Here is a 19,337-nt window from a genome sequence, read left to right on the forward strand (position 1 = left end):
CAGATGCAGGTTAATTTTATCATGCATATATAAAGTTCCTTAAACATAAATCTCCACACAAAAAAAATGGTTGGCTCTGAATGTGTGTAAGCCCCACCTCAAGACTGTACTGATATGGTACTGCTCTTCCCAGGCTACAGCTGGCTTATATCTAGGTAGCCAGGAGTGCTGGCTAAAATTTGTGCCCGTTTCTACCGAAGCAGTTAGATATGCTGATGCAGAGGTGGGTTTCTGAAAATGAGGCACAGCAGTGTTAGCTCTTTCCTACCTTCCCCATTGTATTTTGTTCCTTCTCACCTCTTAATAAGTATTTTGATTGTGGATTAAATAGGCAGAAAGACTTCAAGGACTTTAATAATAATAATAAAAAAAGGGGTATGAACAACAAAAAGTTTGGCAGACGGAGAGAACACACTAATCAGAAAAATCTTCCTTACGTTCATAAAATTTATTAAAACTTTTCATAACTTTTAGTTAGGGGAAAAGAGTTTTCAGACAATTTTCATTTTTAGTATTGATATGGGTAATAAGTTTTATTCTGAATTTTAGACACATTTAAACTGTTTATTCTTTTATGCTTCAATATGCTTTTAGTATGTGGCATATCAATTTGAATGTTCACATATGATCTGACATGGAAAGAGTTTTACAATCTGTAAAACAGTATGCCTGTCACCTATTTTTGACCTGTAATGATGACAGTGGTTCAGACTCAGTCTGGGGAGCCATGGTTTTTAAATAGCTCACAAGGAAAGGTATGGACTTCCAGAAGACATTTAACCTGGATGCTTAACTTTTAGATAGTGAACCTCTCTCCATATCAGATCCATCCTTACGGAGCAGCAGGAAGAAAAGAAAGGCTGAGTTGCACAAGTCTATCTGGAAAGATCTGCAGGCTTACAATAGCTAATGATTCGCAGAATTAAGAACTGCAGAGCTTTTGCAAGCATAATACATATGAATGTGTTATTCTGATCCTGCAAAAAACCTAAATGTAACTAAAAAGCACTGTTTAAATCAATGCATTGAGTTTTAAGCATAGCGAATAGGCCTAGTTGTGATCTTGCATTTCAGTCCTCACAGGCAAGGTATCTTTGCTCAGTCTCTGTCAGACTCCAAAGAAACTGATAAATGGAATCAGTGTCTGGAATGCAGTGAAAAGGAGGAGTATAATAGCAACTGAAAGCTGAATTTTCCTGTTGGTGAAACTAAGGCAAGATGTGCATGAAGCTTTACAGCTGTAACATGGTAAATATGCCATATGCTTTGAAAAACAATCTTTCAGAGAAAAATCGACATTTAACTATACAGCAGTTTACAAGATCTGTCATAATGCTATGCTTTCCTTTTAGTGAGCTCATATGCTAACAACAGTAAAGGAGTAGGTTTTGGAAATAAAAAATCAGCAATGGAATTTATGGTCAAACAAGGAAAGATGAAAAGGAATTTTGTGACAGGAGTAAGAAAATCAAACCAAATTGCTTTGTGCTTTTCGGAATAGAAGTTCATATCTGTCTTTTCAGGTACTGGATTCAAATGTACCACTTAAGCATTTTCTAAAACCACGTAGTACAAGAAAAGAACCACCTGTACTGAAAACACAGATAAAATATTTGTAGTGAGTTTTAAAGTAAATTAAGATGTGGAACTGGAGTATTCCATGGTGTCATCACTTCTTGTTTGCTTTAAAAACAAAGACAGAAATCCAAAATAATCTGGCAGGTTGTTACAGAACATCACTGATGGGGATAGTCCTGGTGCATCTCACGGTTGCATAAAGCTGTTGCAAGAATTTAGTGAGTTCAGGCTCCTGAGTCCTACTGTGTAAAAGAAATTGAGAGGTCAAAGATGACAATTGGTCTTTCACAACAGAAATAGCCAGCTCAATACTTATAGCTGGAACTTAATTCAAATTGAAAGATTGACATGAATTTTCAAAGTAGACCTTTGAAAATTCTTAAAAAAGTTCTTAAAAAATCCTGTTGTGCAATTCAGAGGAGAAAAAAAAAGGGTCCTACAAAAGATGTTGTAAACAATGATAGAGCTAGTTCAAGCTGACAGGACAAATGGGAATGTATTCAAGCTACAGCAAGTGTATTTCACATTCAATGCCAGGAAAAGTATTCTAAATTAAACAAACACAAAAAAAGAGAGAAAAAAGAATACTAAAACTTTAGTATTAAAATTCCAATATTATTAATCAGTGCTTCTAAACCTGCCAGCAGTGTAAAGCAAGTGGCCACATGACCATTCACAATCTCATCTAGTTAAGGACTGGACGAGAAAAGTATTAGCACTATATAATATCCAACTTTTCTTCTGGAAATGAACTTCTTGAAAACAAAAGCAGAACAGCAAATACTATGCATACTGCTTGTTATTTCCAGTCACAAAATACCACAGTCTGTAAATAAGGCACACCAAAGGCATGCAACTGTCCTGCTCTAGGTGGGAAAATACTGCAAAGTCATAATCTTTCTCAAGGACATAACAAGTGTTGGAGAAATTCTTGACCTTTTCATAAACATGCAATGCCTCTGGATGTCACTTACATTCATCAGTTATACATTTGTAGCACCAGAAAAAGGAGATCCTTTAGTTTAAATGGACATAAAGTGTCTGCTGTTTTTCAGATTATATATTTGGTTTGGGAAATTACAGTTGCTGGAGAGAACAGCTCTTTTGTCTTGTCCAGCAAGGCTGTGCCATGACTTCCTGCATTACTCTCTCCTGCCTGTTCTTACTGACCAGAACTCATAGAGTTCTCATAGAGCAATCTGCAATTCCTTCAACGCGCAAGTTAGTTACTTCTAGGTAGACATAGTATTCCTTGGAAACAGTCAGACAAGTCTACTTGTTTAGGTACAGTGTCACCCTTGTCTGTAAATTGGGGGAGGGGCAGACTGGACTAGTATATTTCATAAAGAGCAAGTACTAAAAAATATTTCATAAAGTCAGATAATTTCCTAACTAGGAATTGTGAATGCAAGTTGCATATGCTGAGCATTAAAGCTTACCTAGTTCTGCTACTCTGGATATAAACCAGGAGATAAGTCAGTCAGAGCCTTTTCACAAGTGCCTACACTATGCTTTGTGGTTTGTTTGTGTTTTGATTTGTTTGTGTTTTTTTTTCTAATAAAAGTAGGAGACATTTTTTGTTCATGAAAGTAAAGTACTACAGATACCAGAGTGCCATAACTCCCGTCTACTGCTGGCTTTTTACAAGAATTTTTGGAAATATTGCTAAAAGTGTTTTGCTAAGCTTGACTGCATAGCAAGAACCATGGGGATTACCCAAATATAACGTATACAGAACACTGTGCTGCTATCACACAATTGTGTATACTGTAAGTCTGTGTGTCAGTCATTCACTCCAGAAACATTAAACACAAAAAAGGGAGTGAAGAAAGTAGCAACCTAACACTTTCAAAACCCAAAGAGCATTATTAGGAGACTTCAGGCTTGAAAGCGATGCTTTTGATCTGGACATACTTACCTGGCATAATTGTGAGACTCTGAATAGATAAGCAGGAATTTTGCCTGTGCTTCTTGCATGCCAGTAGCTTTACAAATAGTTTAAAAGATCATTGCCACAGGCATTGCTTAAATAATTTTATATACATAAGTATATATGTATAATCTATGTCTGTGTGTGCGTAACAATGCATGGTAAACAAAAGCCCTAAGATTAAAAATCCCCATAGATCACTTCATGATTTATTTTCTAGGATAAATTATATTTTTAATTAATCACTTCAGAAATCGAAGCTATCAGTGACCTTTTAAAATTACTATACAGATACAGCACACTTTTAGATTAATATTGATTTTTTTCCCCCTCCACTGCAAGCAAAGTTTAGACAATTAGCTTTCATACTAAGAAATAATTATTAAGCTTCACTTTTTTTTTTCTTTAAAAGTTCATAATTAAGCCTTTTGATTGTGAGCTTTTTTTTTGGTTGTTAAGTCCAAGTAACCAAGCAACTATGTGCAGAAATTAACCTTTTTATTATATTATGTACTTTAGTAGTAAAGCCTGTTTGAAGTGCATGAATAAAAAGTTAGTGAAATTACAGGAAGAACAATCTAATATAGCGATAATAGGTGCATTCACTGTGCATCTGAGAGGAGGAGGGGGGAAAAAAGAAGAGTTTTCACTCATTTTGGCCTAAAATGTATTCAGGTTTCCAGGATTCTGACATCAGAACCCAGATAACACTGGCTAGAACCATAGGGCTTTACAATAAAAGCTAAAATATTGACCATATGATGGCAAAAAGTCTTTATTTGCAGTTAACTTATTCTCTTCTAGCTACTCTCTGATGAAGTTGGTGGTGCTGTGGAGGATGATCTCCTTCTTCTTGACAAAGATCGTGATCGTTCAGCACTGTAGGCAACATGCTTATCATAATTTTGTATTTGAGCCTCGAGGAATTCCCTCTGTTGCTGGCTGATTGTCTGGCTAATCAGTCCAGGGAGAGCTTGAATGCTACCAATTAAAGTTTCCAGTTTAGTTTCCAGAGTAACAATTCTCTTCTCAAAATCTTCGCTTCTTTCATTTAAGTCAGAAATCATGTCATACATGATGTTTTGAGTCTGAAAGTAAAAGGATGCAAATAAAAGTTTAGAGAGACCTTACAAGTATTGTAACAAGTAGCACAACTCTACAAGGCTTTGTAAATATTTTGCACTTCACAAAAAAAAGGATATGAGTTTTATAATAATACCTAGTCTTGTGACATAATTTTAGATTATGTAGATTAAACTACAGTAGAATAAACTTTCCACTAAATCTTTTGAGCATAAATGCAATATATTTTGAGGAGCATTCTAGATGTCAAAGTCTAAATGCAATTAAGGGAAGACCAAACACTATTTTGAAAGTCAGGTGCTTGGCAGAGCACCAGGCTAAGCTTTTTGAGCAGTCAGTTGTGTAAGCCACCAGCAGACTGATAGCTCCAAAGCTGTGCTTCATCTTTGACTGTTCTTGACTCTGGTTTTAAACACTTTCTTCTAAGTAGAACACAGATGTTATTCATTTACTCTCTCCTCAAACTGAGCAGGTTTTCTTGAATTGGCAGCAGGAGTAGCTGTGTGGATTGTTTTTGAAAGTTAGCCCAAGGAGTAAAAACTCAATTATATGCTTCTTTTTTCTGCATTCCTCAATCTATCTTCCCTCCAAAAAACACTGTTTGGTTACAGCAAGTATACAGAGTGTACTTTAAAATGCCACAGTGGTCACTAAAAACATAATCTGAAATGTGTTATTTCATAGAGAGTTGCAGTTGCTTAAAAATAATAACTGAATTTCTGCCTCATAGGCTGAGACTTCAGCTTAATTAAACTAGAATTAAAGCTGGATGTAATTCAGTAGTCAAACTGGTTGAAGTTTACAAACCATCCAAAGGGAAGGCAAATTAATTGAATGACTGACTGCCTGAAGTGTAAAGCACTTCAGTATCACAGGAGTGTTGATAACCCATTTCTCTGCCTTCTGTTTCAGGATGCTAGCATAACCCTTGAAAGAGAAACAGTCTACAATAAATAGTATCTTAAAAGTCCTTATTAGTTGCCAGAAGCATTAGACTGAATTATATTTTCACAAACTGAAGTGTCAAGTGGTTCTGCATAGCAAGAGAGTAATGAAAACTGAAGAGTTTAATCTCTGCTTTGATGCACTTTGAGTTGAGGAGGATTTTGATGTAAATGAAAAGGTGTACAAGAAATCCTTAGGAAGAGCCTGTTAATGCCTCATATTAAGATCACAGTAACTGTTAAATATTGAGGTCTAATGAGAAATCTGAAAAGCTATCAGCTCAGACCTCTAGCTGTCTAGTTGTTATTTTATATTAATGACAAATCCCAGCAACAATAAACAAGCAGCCTGCAACTGAATAGCCTCTTTTACCTCAAAACAAATGATTTAAAAAAAATAAATAAAGTCTTATGATGGATTGGCAAAGTAGGCAGCTATTACTCATTATAAAAACTTAAATAAATACAGGCTTAAACTTATCAAAAGTCACTGCTACCTAAGACAACAGGAATAGAAAAGCTCTAATTCCAGTCTAGGTGGGGTCTGTGTACCACAGTCGCTCACAGCACAGTCACTATCACCAGATGGCAAATCTCTTTACTACACAGCACTACACCACTACAACCCACTCACAGTTCAGCATTTACCATGACCACTGCAGTCACTTCAGGAGCTCTTACGATCAGCCTCTCAACTGTGAAGTCTTTTTCAAATGTACAAAAAAATAAATAAATACAGTGTATTCAAACTTTGGTCAGAACCATAAATAAGATATTTCATTCAGTAGGTGCTACCACAAAACACACACATATTTTCATTTGCTACAAATAACAACCTTGTTAACAATATTTGTATGTATAATGCATAACATTTTCACTTACAAACTCTTAATTTTGAAAGGATGAATGTTAAAACAACAGTAACTGCCTACTAACCTTTGCCAGGTCCACCAAAGTGTTGGCTTGATCGTTCAGTTTCCTTTGTTCCATTTTTACACTTCTTAATCTAAAAAGTGGAATTTTAAGTCAGATATTTTTTGTATGTTGCCATACTAGGATTTCTAAAGAGCATGCACAAACTTACAGGAGCAAATTATTGCACGGACAATGCCTTGACTACTTTGTGTAGAGTCAGAATTGGTCATGTGCCTGCTACAATGAGAAGCATGCTTCTTCAACACCGCAAAAAAGGAAAGAGCAAGGAAATGTGAGAATACCATTTGCCATGGTCAAAGTTGAATTCAAAAAAGGAGATAACAGTTTATCCAGACTACATGAAAGAAAGCCAAAACATTCCCCAAAGCCTCAGTATCGTGACAAGTAGATATAGGAAGAAACATAGAACAACTGTTTTTTTGTCATTATTGTTGTAGCAATCAAGAATCTTCCCATGCCTACATGACTAGATACAGGTATTAGCCCTGTTCTGTCGGAAATGGATTGGGTTAGCAGGTGTTTGAACCTGATGGAAATACAGTGATAAGTGAGTTTCTCCTTACTTTAAACAGAACTTCCATCTTACCAGCAGCTAAATAACCAACATACTTGCCAATACATTTGATTTTCTTAGACAATTTGTGAATCTAAATATGATTACATTTTAAATTTACATCAGACATTCCTTTGCAATGCACAATTTAAACTACAACACTGAAAACTATGAAAGAAGCAGCAAGGGTATATTTTTTCTTTGATAAGTACCCATCTGCATTATTATTAGTTATGCACATTCTTTGAAAGATATCAACACATGGGCCTTTCTCATGTGTTCCCTGATACAAAGCCCATATTCTCCAAATTAACTACCACAGGAGTGGTTTGTAAATGTGATTTCCACAAATAAGCAATTTCTCCCTTAAGTACGAGTCATTTGTTCAGCATTTCAGAACAGACAAATACTTGGACTTTCAATGACTTTTCTGGTGGCTGTTCTAAGCAGAAAATAACATTTTTCAAAACCAACATATAATTTTATAAACAATGTGTGATAAGATACCATTTTAGTCTACTAGGATGTCAAAGGCCAACCAAGATAACAATTTGGTTAGCTGTCAAATGGAAGACAGTTTGGCAGCAGGTGGGTTGCCAATGCATTCTCTGCCCATTTCTCAGTGATGGTATTACTTTGAAAGCTAGTTTAAAGAAAGTCTTATTGAAGATATTCCAAAATTAGAAAGTTTCTGTTCATATCTTTAGTTTACAAGCATTTCCTTTCATATCTAGACTAACCGCCATGAGAAAATAAGTTGTGGAGAGAGAAATATAATCTAAAAATATTTTAAAATAAATGGAAATAACTCTGTTAAGGTAGAAATGAACTGTTCACATAAAACTGGCATTCCAGTGTCTTGTTACTTGAATGTCATATGCTCTTCCTCCCCTGGAAGCTTCTTTCAGAGCACAACATAAATGCAAACTGTAGGAATAGTGCTTTCAGAGGCTATAAGATGGAATTTTTCTAAAGCAAAAATTATGGAGGAGTCTCCAAGGCATGGAATTATATAATTACAGTCTCAGAACAGAGTAATTACTCAAAGGTGAGCACATAAGGATTTGACTGGAGAATGACAACCCCAGTGTTTTGGTGAGCATCTCTCAAATAATTTGCAGAACATGTGTTTTCTGCTTTTCTTAAGATTCATTGACTCATTTGTTTGACATTTTAATTTTCAAATTCCAGGAAATCCACTGTTATTGTAGCAATACAAGTACCAGTTGACAACAACATGATAATTCTCCATGGTAACGAACCCAATACCTATCACAGGCTGTAAGAACTTATAGGTAATGGCAAGTCTTTAGCTGCAGCAGCCAGATTTAAAGAAAACCATCAGACTTTCACTCTTAAATTCATTAAGAGAAAATTTTGATTCGATGAACATCACTTATCACAGAAAAAGATCATGATTCTGGATCGTGTTTCCATGGTAGCAATCAGACCACTGAAGTTCACAAATAAAAACTCTATTTTTTGCATGCAGACAGTGGTAAATTCTGCAAATTTAGAAAGGAACAGCTTATACAACTTACTTCCGAGCTCTATTTTCATTTTGTTGAAAAAAAAAAGACAAAACAAAAGAAAACAAAGTGTAAAATATACTAAAACAACCAAATGAGCACAGTGGGCTCGATTCAGCAGGGGGAAAGTCCTAGAGGGTCCTACTTCTTTCAGTCAGCTGTCTGAAGAGTCTAACTCACTTGCAGTCATGATGAAGGAACTTGCAATAACTTCAAACCTTCCCATTAATTATCATCTACAGATTTTCTTCTTCATACATTACATAACATGCCTTTTAATGTTACCATTTAGATGATTACACCTTCATATTATCTAGTGTGCATGAGAAGCAAAAAAGACCCAGACCAGCTGAAGGCATTTTAGAGCTGTGACCATGACTTTGAGACTGTTATCATGATCTGCTCTGGTTTCTTTTACAAAACTGGCCCTGCAGCATCACTCCTTTTATTTCTGTCTCCAGTGAAATGGTTGGAAAGATGAAGGAGAGGGACCAAATAAAACTTAAGAATCCAGATAGAAAGATAGAAAATCATAAGTCAAAATGTTCAAAGATGCAAAGGGATAAAATATTAATTTGCATCCACCTACTCAGCTACAGCAGGAAGAAAACAAACTGCTAGACCAATGTTTTCATTCATGGTGCATCCTTCAGCATATTGAGAAAATTCTCTTTTGTTAATTTGTTTTCTTAAATACAAAAGTTTTGGGGCTAGAGTCCAAAGTGCTAAAGGAAAGAGGGGAGTGATTAACATAGCTGTTCAAAGTCTAGCTGTCACAGATAGCTAGATAGGAAAAATTACTGCTGCCATCTTCTTCACCCCACCTAATTAATTTTTAAGGGAGGTGCAGAACAACACTTTACATCCTGCAGAGCTCTCAAATGATATATAAAGCTGGAGATCGAGCCTGCTGTGCTTTTTAGATTCTTCTCCAAACATATGTGTGCATACACACACAGACACACAGGCAGACACACACACAGACAAAATAAATAGCCAAGTTAGAATGTTAAGAAATAACCTTTGCAATCAAGGATTCAAGTCCAGCAAAGGATGCACAGGACGTGCCATCCTCTCTCCCAGAACCCTTGCCACTCCACTCCGCCTCTCAGTCCTTATAAGCTAAGCAGGATGACCAAACTGGGAAAATATACCTTTTACATCCACGTAAAAATGCCTCAACTTTTGTTGCATTTTTATTTCTTGAAGTATTTCCACTATAGCACAGTGGTATCTAATCCTGCAAGTTTGCTAAATATAACAGTAATCGAGGTTTATAGAATACTTCATACCTTAAGCTTAGCTACCCATTGCTTTAAAAGATTGCTATGAAACAGAGAAAGAAAGAGTTAGACTAAATACACTAATATGAAATGTGTTAACCTGGCCTTTCCTTCCTGTTTTCCCTGCAAGATGACACATAGATGTTCATTTCATGATGGATGCTTGCTTCCACCTCTTCACTAGTTGCCTTAGACACAAACTGACACTCGAAAGTTATCAAACCATGAGTTTGAAATTAAATTTACTTAATTTATCTACATCTCCCCTGTATTTCATGGGAACTAATTTCATAGGCTGTACAAATGGCTGTCACAGGCTGGATGGGGACAACAGAACAGACAAATAGGTCCTGACCATTCCTCAAGAAGAATCCTGGTTCCTGGAGATGAAAGTCTCTTTTTTTTGTTTGTCTTTTCCTCCTACGTAGTTCAAGGAAGAGTAATTGAACCATTGTGCAATTCTGATAATTTTGATGTGCTTTATGACAAATATGTACTACAAATATTAGATAAATACTTATAGTCTGGCAATACCATGGTACAGTTTAATCCTACTGGTTTTAGGTCTCGGGCTCGTTTTCACTCCCTCAGGTAGAGGGAAGAACTCATTTCAATAATGCCAGAGGTGCTGACAGGTCACATGACTGTTGGTATATACTCCCATTTTCTAGAACAGATGTCAAGGGTCATAGCTGACATACCACCATTTGATCTTATGCACTGAGAATACATAGTGGAGAGATGGAGAGACAGAACTAAATTCTGTTGGGCCATGCAATGATGCTGGGCTCATGGGCTCTCTTCTATCACATAATTCTGATTTTAAAATATTAAACCACCTACTACAAAGAAAATGGTTTTTATTTTCTTCTGTCTATTGTAGCTTGTATCTTACTTCCTGTAACCAAATGAATAACAAAAAAGGATAGTTTTAGTGGCAAAGAACAAAAAAAGTCTTAGATAATTCCAGAAGCATGGGAAACTTCTTAAAAAACATTAACAAGTTTATATGGAGATAAACAACCAGCATACCTTCTATTCACTGTAGGCAGGTAATATAGTAAAACCTTATCTTTGCCTTATCCTTAAGAGAAAAATTAACAATCTTCTACGAAGGAAAGGGAATGGTGGGGAGAGAGAAAAGAGGGGCAGGATGGGACATGGGGACTAAGAGTGACTATGAGGGAAAAGGAAACTAACAGAGAAAACACCTTGTCAGGAAAATGAAAGCAAAATAGTACTTACTGATGAATAGCTTGCAAGAATTTGCGCTGATGTTTCCTTACTTTTGCATGGTCTATCTTTTTAACCAGCTTTGTATTTTTATAAATTAACCATGTTTCCCTGAGTACATTGGCCGCTGCATTTTTCACCTGTTTAATAAAAGAAAAACACCAAGCTGACAAAAGTAGTATTGTGTTATGTTTCCACTTTTTTGGTATAATGTCTTTCTAAAGCTCTTAACATGCTGCCTTAACTGTGGGAAGTAGGTACATCAAGAAGCTGCAGCAGTGAGGGGAGCAAGCAATAACTGGATTAAGAGGACTGCTGAGTGATTTCCTTATTACTTATAGACGCGAAGACTGGCCATACATACATACATAGATGTGATATTGGGATCAAATCTTTTTGCATCCCAGAATAATTTTTCCCTCTTCAGAGACTTAGCACTGTTTGGTGTTTATGGCAATATAAATTACAGTGAAGAAATACTAATGCATTATCTGTATGGTAAATAACTGTATTTAATAGGACCATAACATTTCTCTCTTTCTTGTTCTGTGGTTAGTACCTCTTAATTCTTTTAGGAATACAATAGTCTTTTAAGCTTCCAGAGCTGTTTAAACAGGTTAGGCAGTTTTTTTGTTTGGGTTTTTTTGTTTGTTTGATTTTTTATGTTTATCTCGTTTCTTTTTTATTGTTCTCTGAGAAGATGAAAAAATATCTTGTCAATTAATGTGGACAGAGTTATATTTCATAAATGATTTCATTTTTTTTAAATGTGGCTTTCCATAAAATGTTAAAGGTAAGACTACCTACATTTCTTTTTTAGGCACTCCAAAAATTTCAGTAATGCTTGAAAACAACAGACAAATAATTTCAATGAAATGTTGATTAATGGCAGAATGACTAGGTAACTTGCAAAGCCAAAATGTTTTTATTATTCATCTTTATTTTCTCTCTCTCCAGCTTTACATCATTCCAGTCACTGCAGTGTCAGAGCTAAGTCAGCGTCTAAGTAAAGGCACTGCAGGAATGTCATGCAACAGCCCTTCCCAGCAAGAGGTCCCCACCTGGTTCCTGTAAGTGTTGGAGAACCTTGGTCCTCTCTTTAGTGGGAGCACACTCACATTTTAGAGACCTCCTCACAATCTCTAACAAGCCCTTGCACTTCCATATGTTATGGTTATCTGCAGGCCGTGAAGAAAGCTCTCTAGGACTTGCACAACTACCTGTGACCTGATGCGCCTCTCAGATTTGTTTACTTGGTTTGTTTTCTATGTGCTTCAAGTTTCACGAGTTTGAAGCTACCAAAGCACCACTTGGATAAAATATTAGACTGATATTTAGATTTTTATGAAGAACAGTCGAATAAAATAAACTTCAAAAGTCACAAATGAACACCAGACTCAAGATATGGTGAATCTCTACAAAACTTTTTTTTCTTCTGAAAGACATTTGAGCTCAGCTGCCAGATTACACTAGAAAAGTGACTATTAGGAAGGGACAAATTGTGTTCTGCAGTCTAATATCAAGACCTTAACTGACTGTAGTAGGAGTGTAACTCAACAAGATCAGAAAAACACCTCATGTCAGACACCCTTTATATCTATACAACTGCCTTCCCACTCATCCTGTCTTTCCCCACTGTCACTGCTCAGAGATCCAGGCTGCTAGCGGTAACCAGTACAGAAATGAGAGAGCCAGCACAACCAGAGCAGTGCGCTGAGAAACACGGCATGTGGAGACATGACACAGCTCTCCACAGCACTGAGGGAGCTGTGTTGAGGAGGCAGCCACCCTCCTCCTTGCCTGGAGCAGAACTGTTGTCTCCACCTCAGGCACTGACATCCCTCTGCACCCATCAGTAAGAAGAAACTCTGCTGAGTTACTGTTGTGGGTATACTGACCTCTGCCTCCACATTGGCTCTTCTCAATAATGAAGATTAAACAAGTTGAGTGGACTGTGCAGCTACTACTCATTTTCTTGTTCTCTCAACACTGACCTGTCTTATTTAAGTAAATAAGGATTTCTACTACCTTATTTGCTGCATTTTTTTAATTTAAAATATTTTCATAATACTAATGTTTCTTTTTTAAAAAAAAAAATCTCTTCTAAAAATATATACAAACATCTTTCAGGGCCCTCTAGTACTATGTGCTGCTAAATAAACCTGCGTTGAAAACAAAAAAACAATGGGAAAGATTATCTTGCTCACAAACCCTGAATATATTTGTTTCCTTAGAACATCTCTCATAGCTTTAAATTCTTGGATGTATTGGACATTTCATCTATTTAAGCTAAAAAAAAATTATATTCTTCTCATATGCCACACAAAAGGTTCTAGTTTAATATAACAGTCTAGTTTCACCGCACTTAACTGATGGTCACACCAATTATCTTCTAGCTACAAGGAACCTCTACAGAATATTCAAATCCTCTAAAGTTTCTGAGAACTTGCAGTTGCCCTCAATTCAGAGAAAAACTCAAGGCATTCAATTTCTACTCTTTCAAAATCCCACTCATGAAAAGTTCATCAGGAGAACTGAGCAGGAGACTACTTAAAGCAAATGCAGAAACAAATTAATACACATTTCCTTTTCAGTTGTGAATATAAAGTGTGACTTACTCTTTTAGTTAGCTGGGTGTCCATCATGAAATTATGCACATGTTTTTCAGCTTTGGTAAGTTCTAACTTCCTTGCCACCACAGCTACCACCAGTGCAGTGCACCCAGCACCCTGGAAACAATAAAACAAACCCCCAAGGTGTTACTGCTGTATTTTGCAGAGTTTTGAGAGCAAGTTTCTCCTTTGTTGTAGAAGTATGGCAGGCATCAGGTGATTCATCCCTGGTAAATACAGTGAACATGCTACAGCTATTTTATTTCAGAGTAACATGAAAAGTCAGTAATTACAGGCTGGTAAACTGTCAAAGCACCAAAATAATTAGTGAGCAACACCATTTGAAAGCTCTACTTTTTTTTTTTTTTCTGCAGGGGTTGAAAATTTGGACACGTCCCATTTCTAATGCATAAACAAAGGGGGTGATCAAACCAACTTTTTAAACCTAGAATATTAGTAAATAAATGCTGTTCTTAAAAATTTCCTCAAGGTTACAGCAATTGCTAATGAAGAAATAAGATTAGATTAGTATTTAGTACACACACACAAAAAGAAAAGTTTTCATAGGATTTTAGGGCCTAAAAGTAATAATAAAATTAGTATTTAATAACCTTAGTGTATTTTCCTGTTGTTCTATGAGTCCTTCAGCAATCTTTTCCTATACTATTTCTGCATATCTTATTACCATTTAAAATAGCACACATACATGAGACCATTTCTTCAAAACTTGGATGGAGAAAATATCAGTTTTTTAATTTATGCTGTCTATTTGTATGCACATTCATGTATATACATGGACATGCATGTTCCCAACAGGACAATGCCAGTAGGTTCCTGTCCCTTAGAAATTACAGTTGTCTTTATCAGCATCACAAATTTAATTTTTTTTTTCTTTGGAGCGGTGAAAAGGAAAGGAGGCTAAAATGAGCCAGGTAGTAAGAACACATCTAGAGGTATAATTTACTTTACATGATTTATAAATTCTGCTGCCTGAGTATTTTTTTTATAAACGAATTTTTACAAGTTGTTTTTAAAAAGGCATAAAAATCTCATTGAATATATAAAGCTGTGTTTAACCTGCAGATTCAGTCCAATCTAGTTGTCATTGCACTTGTGTCAGTTACACTCCAAAAGCAATCTCTCACTGCACATTGAGGTCTACCACATTTTCATTCGCAGAGCTTTCTTCCACTCATTCTGTATTTCTCCCAAAAATCTATTTTCTGTCTGTCTCCCACCTCTATAACTGCCTTACTGTCTTCAGAAAATACAGAAGAAATCTCTTAATCTAGCTTTCAAAATACAAAATCCATTAACAAACATATAAAGACTGCAAAAGAATTAACTCATCGAAAACCCTTATTCACATAGTGTCCTCAAAAAAATGAATCTTGTCTCTCTGTGCACTTACTGAGGCACACAATGAATTTTGTGAAAGCCTCCAATTAATTATTTCTCCACTCTCCTGGTAGATTGTTTCAAGAAATTCATCTGCTCCCTCACAAGCACCTAATTCTCTGCAATTAGTTGTCACCTACCAAGGCTTTTTGCTGCAACAGCTCTCAGCATTCCTTCAAATGAGTGCCTTGTAATTTTGCTGCATTTCCTGCTTCTCTCCTGTCCTCAATACTAAGCCTTCTAGCTTAGCAGTTCTCTCCCCCTCTCTTCTCCAATCCTGCGTAAATAGAATTTCATGGCAAGTTACTTGAAGTCTTGCTCGCTCTATGAGACAAGTCATAATGGGGCTAAAAGTTCCTCTGCTTCTCCAGTTCCTATTAACAGTTAAAAAGGAAGAAGACAGCCCAAGCGGCTCAAGGCTAAGCACTGCAGAAATCCACTGAGCCTTCTGGGAACAGGACTAGGCAGGACATGCTCTAACATATGTGCTACCTCCCCAGGAAACAGACAGCACTCTTTGGGTCTTCTTCCTGTCACAGGAAATGCTAATGTGCAGAAGTCTTCTCTGCGTCCAAATAAATGAATAAATTATACCATAAAACACCAAGAAAATGAAGACAAAAGCAGACACCTTTTGGTCCAGTATACCAGGAGAATCAGGACCAGATATTGATTTAACGACATAACTGGAGTTCTGCATGCTTACAGCAAGAGCACTAAAATGGAACGGTTTATTAATACAGACCCCACTGGCACAAAACAGCTGTTTATGCAAATAACTGGGGGAGAGAAATACTAGAGCATCCTTTCCCAGTCCCCCTCAAAAAGGCTAGAGGAATGGTGACCGGCAAAAGGAGTTTGGTTTGAGGTGAAAGTGTTCCAGATTTTGTGATTAACTCTCCTCCTTTTTCAAAGTGACACAGTTGTAAGGGCCCAATGCTATTAAAAAGAATAGCTTTATGTCTCACGTGAAATACACTGCCTGCAGCAGCACATTACTGTCATTGATCAGCTATGACAACCACCTTTATGGTGTATATGCACTCCTATCTTCCTCATTTCCAGAACAGCCTATTGTGATGGAAAGGTATTCTAGATTCAGGTTAAACCTCTTGGTTTTGTGGTATATGATGGGATCTCAGGATATGAAAATGAGCTCTTTTTGTATTTCTGCAAAAGTAAGAAGTATTATACTATCTGCATGTTTACATTTTCCAGTACCTTGAAAGAAAAAAAATTACTCTCATAACAGCATACAAAAATTATGGAAATTCCACTTAAACTACATGATGCTAGTTAATACTTTATGTTACAGTGCTCTTTCATATTATATGCCTCTTCCTCAGAAGCTCAGCATTGTTAAAAATACTAAGAAAGTGAGAATGATTCAAAATTGCAGAAACTAAATAAAGTGATACAGTTACTTTAAAATGGTAGCATTGTAAGCACAATACTTTCTATGTTTTTTGAATATCCTGAGTCACATGAAAATCAGTAGCTCAGCTCATATGCTCAGGCTTTTTCTTATACACTACGTAGTGCACCAGCTACTTATTTATTACAATTATTTAGCATAATTAAAAGCACCATAATAACTACTTCAACTACAAGAAGGATTTTTTAGAGAATAAAATTCCACAAAGCCTTATCTTTGATTACTGCATTTTATAACTTCCAACATCATTTCTTTTATCCTGTTTTGAAATAAATAATACAGTAAATCACTGCATTAAGCTCTTGCTTAACTTTCAGGGGAATTACATATAATACGAAGAAAATAAAAAAGGCAGGAATGTGTATCTTTCCGAGTATCAAAGCAGCAATTAATTCTATTTGGAATTTGCAGTCCTTAGTCGGTCCCCTGTCCACCTCTTGCATTACAGAGTTATTGTAGTGCATTTTGACTTGGTAAGCTGCCTGATTTTAAGGGCACTTAGGACAGAAATTATTCCAACACATGCAGTGTAAGCAAAATGGTCAAACGAAAGTTAAGGTTTGACTATATTGCTCATTTGCTCCATTTAATGGAAACAGGCAATAACAGAATTGACCATCCATTAATTTGATGACCATCAAGTACTCTATGGTCAAGTGTTTGCCAGCAATCACCAGTTTTAAAAGCTGATGTACCTGAATTTTTCTATTTTTCAGAAATCATGCACAAGCTGAACCAAGTTATCTACTAATGCAAGAGAAGCCCTTAAAGATTATTAAAAATAGGCTTCCTTAAAACAACAAGATCAGGACTCAACTGGTGAGTTGAGCAATGCTTATTTCCTATTTCCAAGGATTGGAACATGAAGCACATGAATCTCACCCTGAATGCACAGTATTTCTTGCTTGATGGGAAATGTTGCATATTAGTATACAGGAAAAGCAAGAAGTCTGAAAGTAAACATATTATACATCCTCAGTCTTCCAGTTGAGCAAAGCAACAAACTCTGGACTGCACAGTGGCACCATATCTCTGATGGTGACATAAAACTTGCATCTGTGAGCAGTACAATCTTGTAGCATAAAGTTTACAACCATTTACACAGGACAAAACTTCCCTTGACTGTCAGTCTGTTCAGCTGTTGTCCTTTATGAAAACACTTTGAGGTGTCTGCAAACAACCTGAGGACATTATTTGCATCTTTAAGTCTATATATGTTGTTCCTGTTCAGGACAAATGATGCCTAAAGTTCAAATGCTCATGCAGGTAAGCAATAGTCTGTGAAAGCCATCCTTCAGTACCTTCTTTAATGCCAACAATCTAAAGCAAGTTTCCCTGATAGAAGTGTAAGTAGAAATGTATGTGGACATTTGACCACATACATACTGAGGTACTTGTTAAACAGTAGTAGGCTAATCATTTTCCTTAAAAAAATGAATGGAAGGATGGACTAAATTGAGGGGAAAGAAAATAATGTCATCAGACATTGGCTTCTTGGTATCAAGTCCGTGCTATTTGTAAAGGTAAAGTGAAGAAAGGTGAAATCAATTGTATTTAAGTTATACTTTAAATTTAGCAAAATTTGAACAAAATGCTTAAACATGCTCCTCATTAAAAAAGCACAACTATTACTTGGTGTTATCTTTCACTTTACTCTCCAGCATCGTGAGCTACAACTTTCCCCATCTATCCGCACAGTGTCTCCTCTTGGCACTTAATTCTGAATTATGCAACTCTCAGCTCCTTTAAAAAAGTAAATTATCTCTTAGATACATCAGAAATTGCTACAATGGTTATTTCCTTTGCCTCTCATTTTTACTATGTTACTCTGCACTGTGTTCATCTACTCCCTTCTCTTTGGCATCACATACAGAACATTTGCCCTCAGTTGCGTTATCTTATAGCTCCTCATGGATTTGAGCTTTAATAAGCTCTTTCAGACAAAGTCCATTCCACCATCTATTTACTCAAGAAAAGCTCCCTAGAAACATAAACAAATCTAATATATAGTTTTCTTTCAAATTCCTCCCCGTCTTTTCTAGGATATTACTTACTACAAAGCCTTGCACAGCCACTGAAGGTACATCAGATTCTGGTATGCCAAGATCACTTGTTCCGATTCTACATGAACCCTCCTTGTTCCCCACTCTACTTGCTCTATGAGGATAGTAAACTGTTCAGGAATTTGGACTATGTATTTCTGCTGTCTTTACACAGTACTGGTATCAGTTGGATCAAGTCTTAAGAGTCCTGAATTGCTACAAGAATATAAATAACAATAAATAAAAATGGTAGATCTATATTATCCAATTACAGTGTATACATCATAGTAGACCTGACGTGTTTTTTTCTCCTTCAGATCCTGCTGTTGATCGCCAAAATTATGTATCAATATACTTACTATATATCAGCTGAGATGCCTTTTGCAGTCCAATCACAGTCCTCTGTTCTCTTCACTCATGCAGCCCACCCTGAGCTTCCTGCTGCTATCAGCAGAATCATCACACCAAAGCTAACTAACGTAGAGCTGCTAAAGAGAATTTTACACTATGGTAAACCACAGTAGACACAAGCATGGCAGCCAGAAGGAAAAAGCTGGTATTTCCCAAAGTACAGGATGACAGTGAGGCTACAAAATCTGGATCAAGACCATGCCTTTACTACTACTCACAACCGCCAAGACTGAGGGTACACACTGGTGCAATACAGTGATTGCAAAACTGCAGAGTTCAGACTTAAGTAAAGTCTAGCATTTACATCTAGCATTCTGGTAAAGGCCCAGTTTTAGCGATAACCATTGAGGTGCTTCCAACTGTCCAACTA

At 36.4% G+C, this 19,337-nt stretch overlaps 1 protein-coding gene across 2 annotated transcripts in view; it reads right to left on the bottom strand.

Moving 5' to 3' along the window:
- Window positions 1-435: 435 nt before the first annotated feature.
- KCNN2 (potassium calcium-activated channel subfamily N member 2) overlaps window positions 436-19,337 on the bottom strand; it is a 76,249-nt gene continuing 57,347 nt past the window's right edge. The window contains exons 6-10 of one of the 2 annotated variants that reach the window (XM_027670882.1): window positions 13,688-13,798; window positions 11,082-11,209; window positions 8,566-8,574; window positions 6,472-6,541; window positions 436-4,596 (exon numbers count right to left, since the gene is read on the bottom strand). In XM_027670882.1, coding sequence (XP_027526683.1) covers window positions 4,309-4,596; window positions 6,472-6,541; window positions 8,566-8,574; window positions 11,082-11,209; window positions 13,688-13,798 — 606 coding nt within the window. In that variant the 3' untranslated portion in view covers window positions 436-4,308. The remainder of the gene's footprint in view (window positions 4,597-6,471; window positions 6,542-8,565; window positions 8,575-11,081; window positions 11,210-13,687; window positions 13,799-19,337) is intronic. The other variant, XM_027670883.1, reaches the window with a different exon arrangement.

This window comes from Neopelma chrysocephalum, unplaced genomic scaffold, assembly GCF_003984885.1.
Source record: "Neopelma chrysocephalum unplaced genomic scaffold, ASM398488v2 Primary Assembly neopelma1_96942, whole genome shotgun sequence".
In the NCBI taxonomy this organism is placed as follows: Eukaryota; Metazoa; Chordata; class Aves; order Passeriformes; family Pipridae; genus Neopelma; species Neopelma chrysocephalum.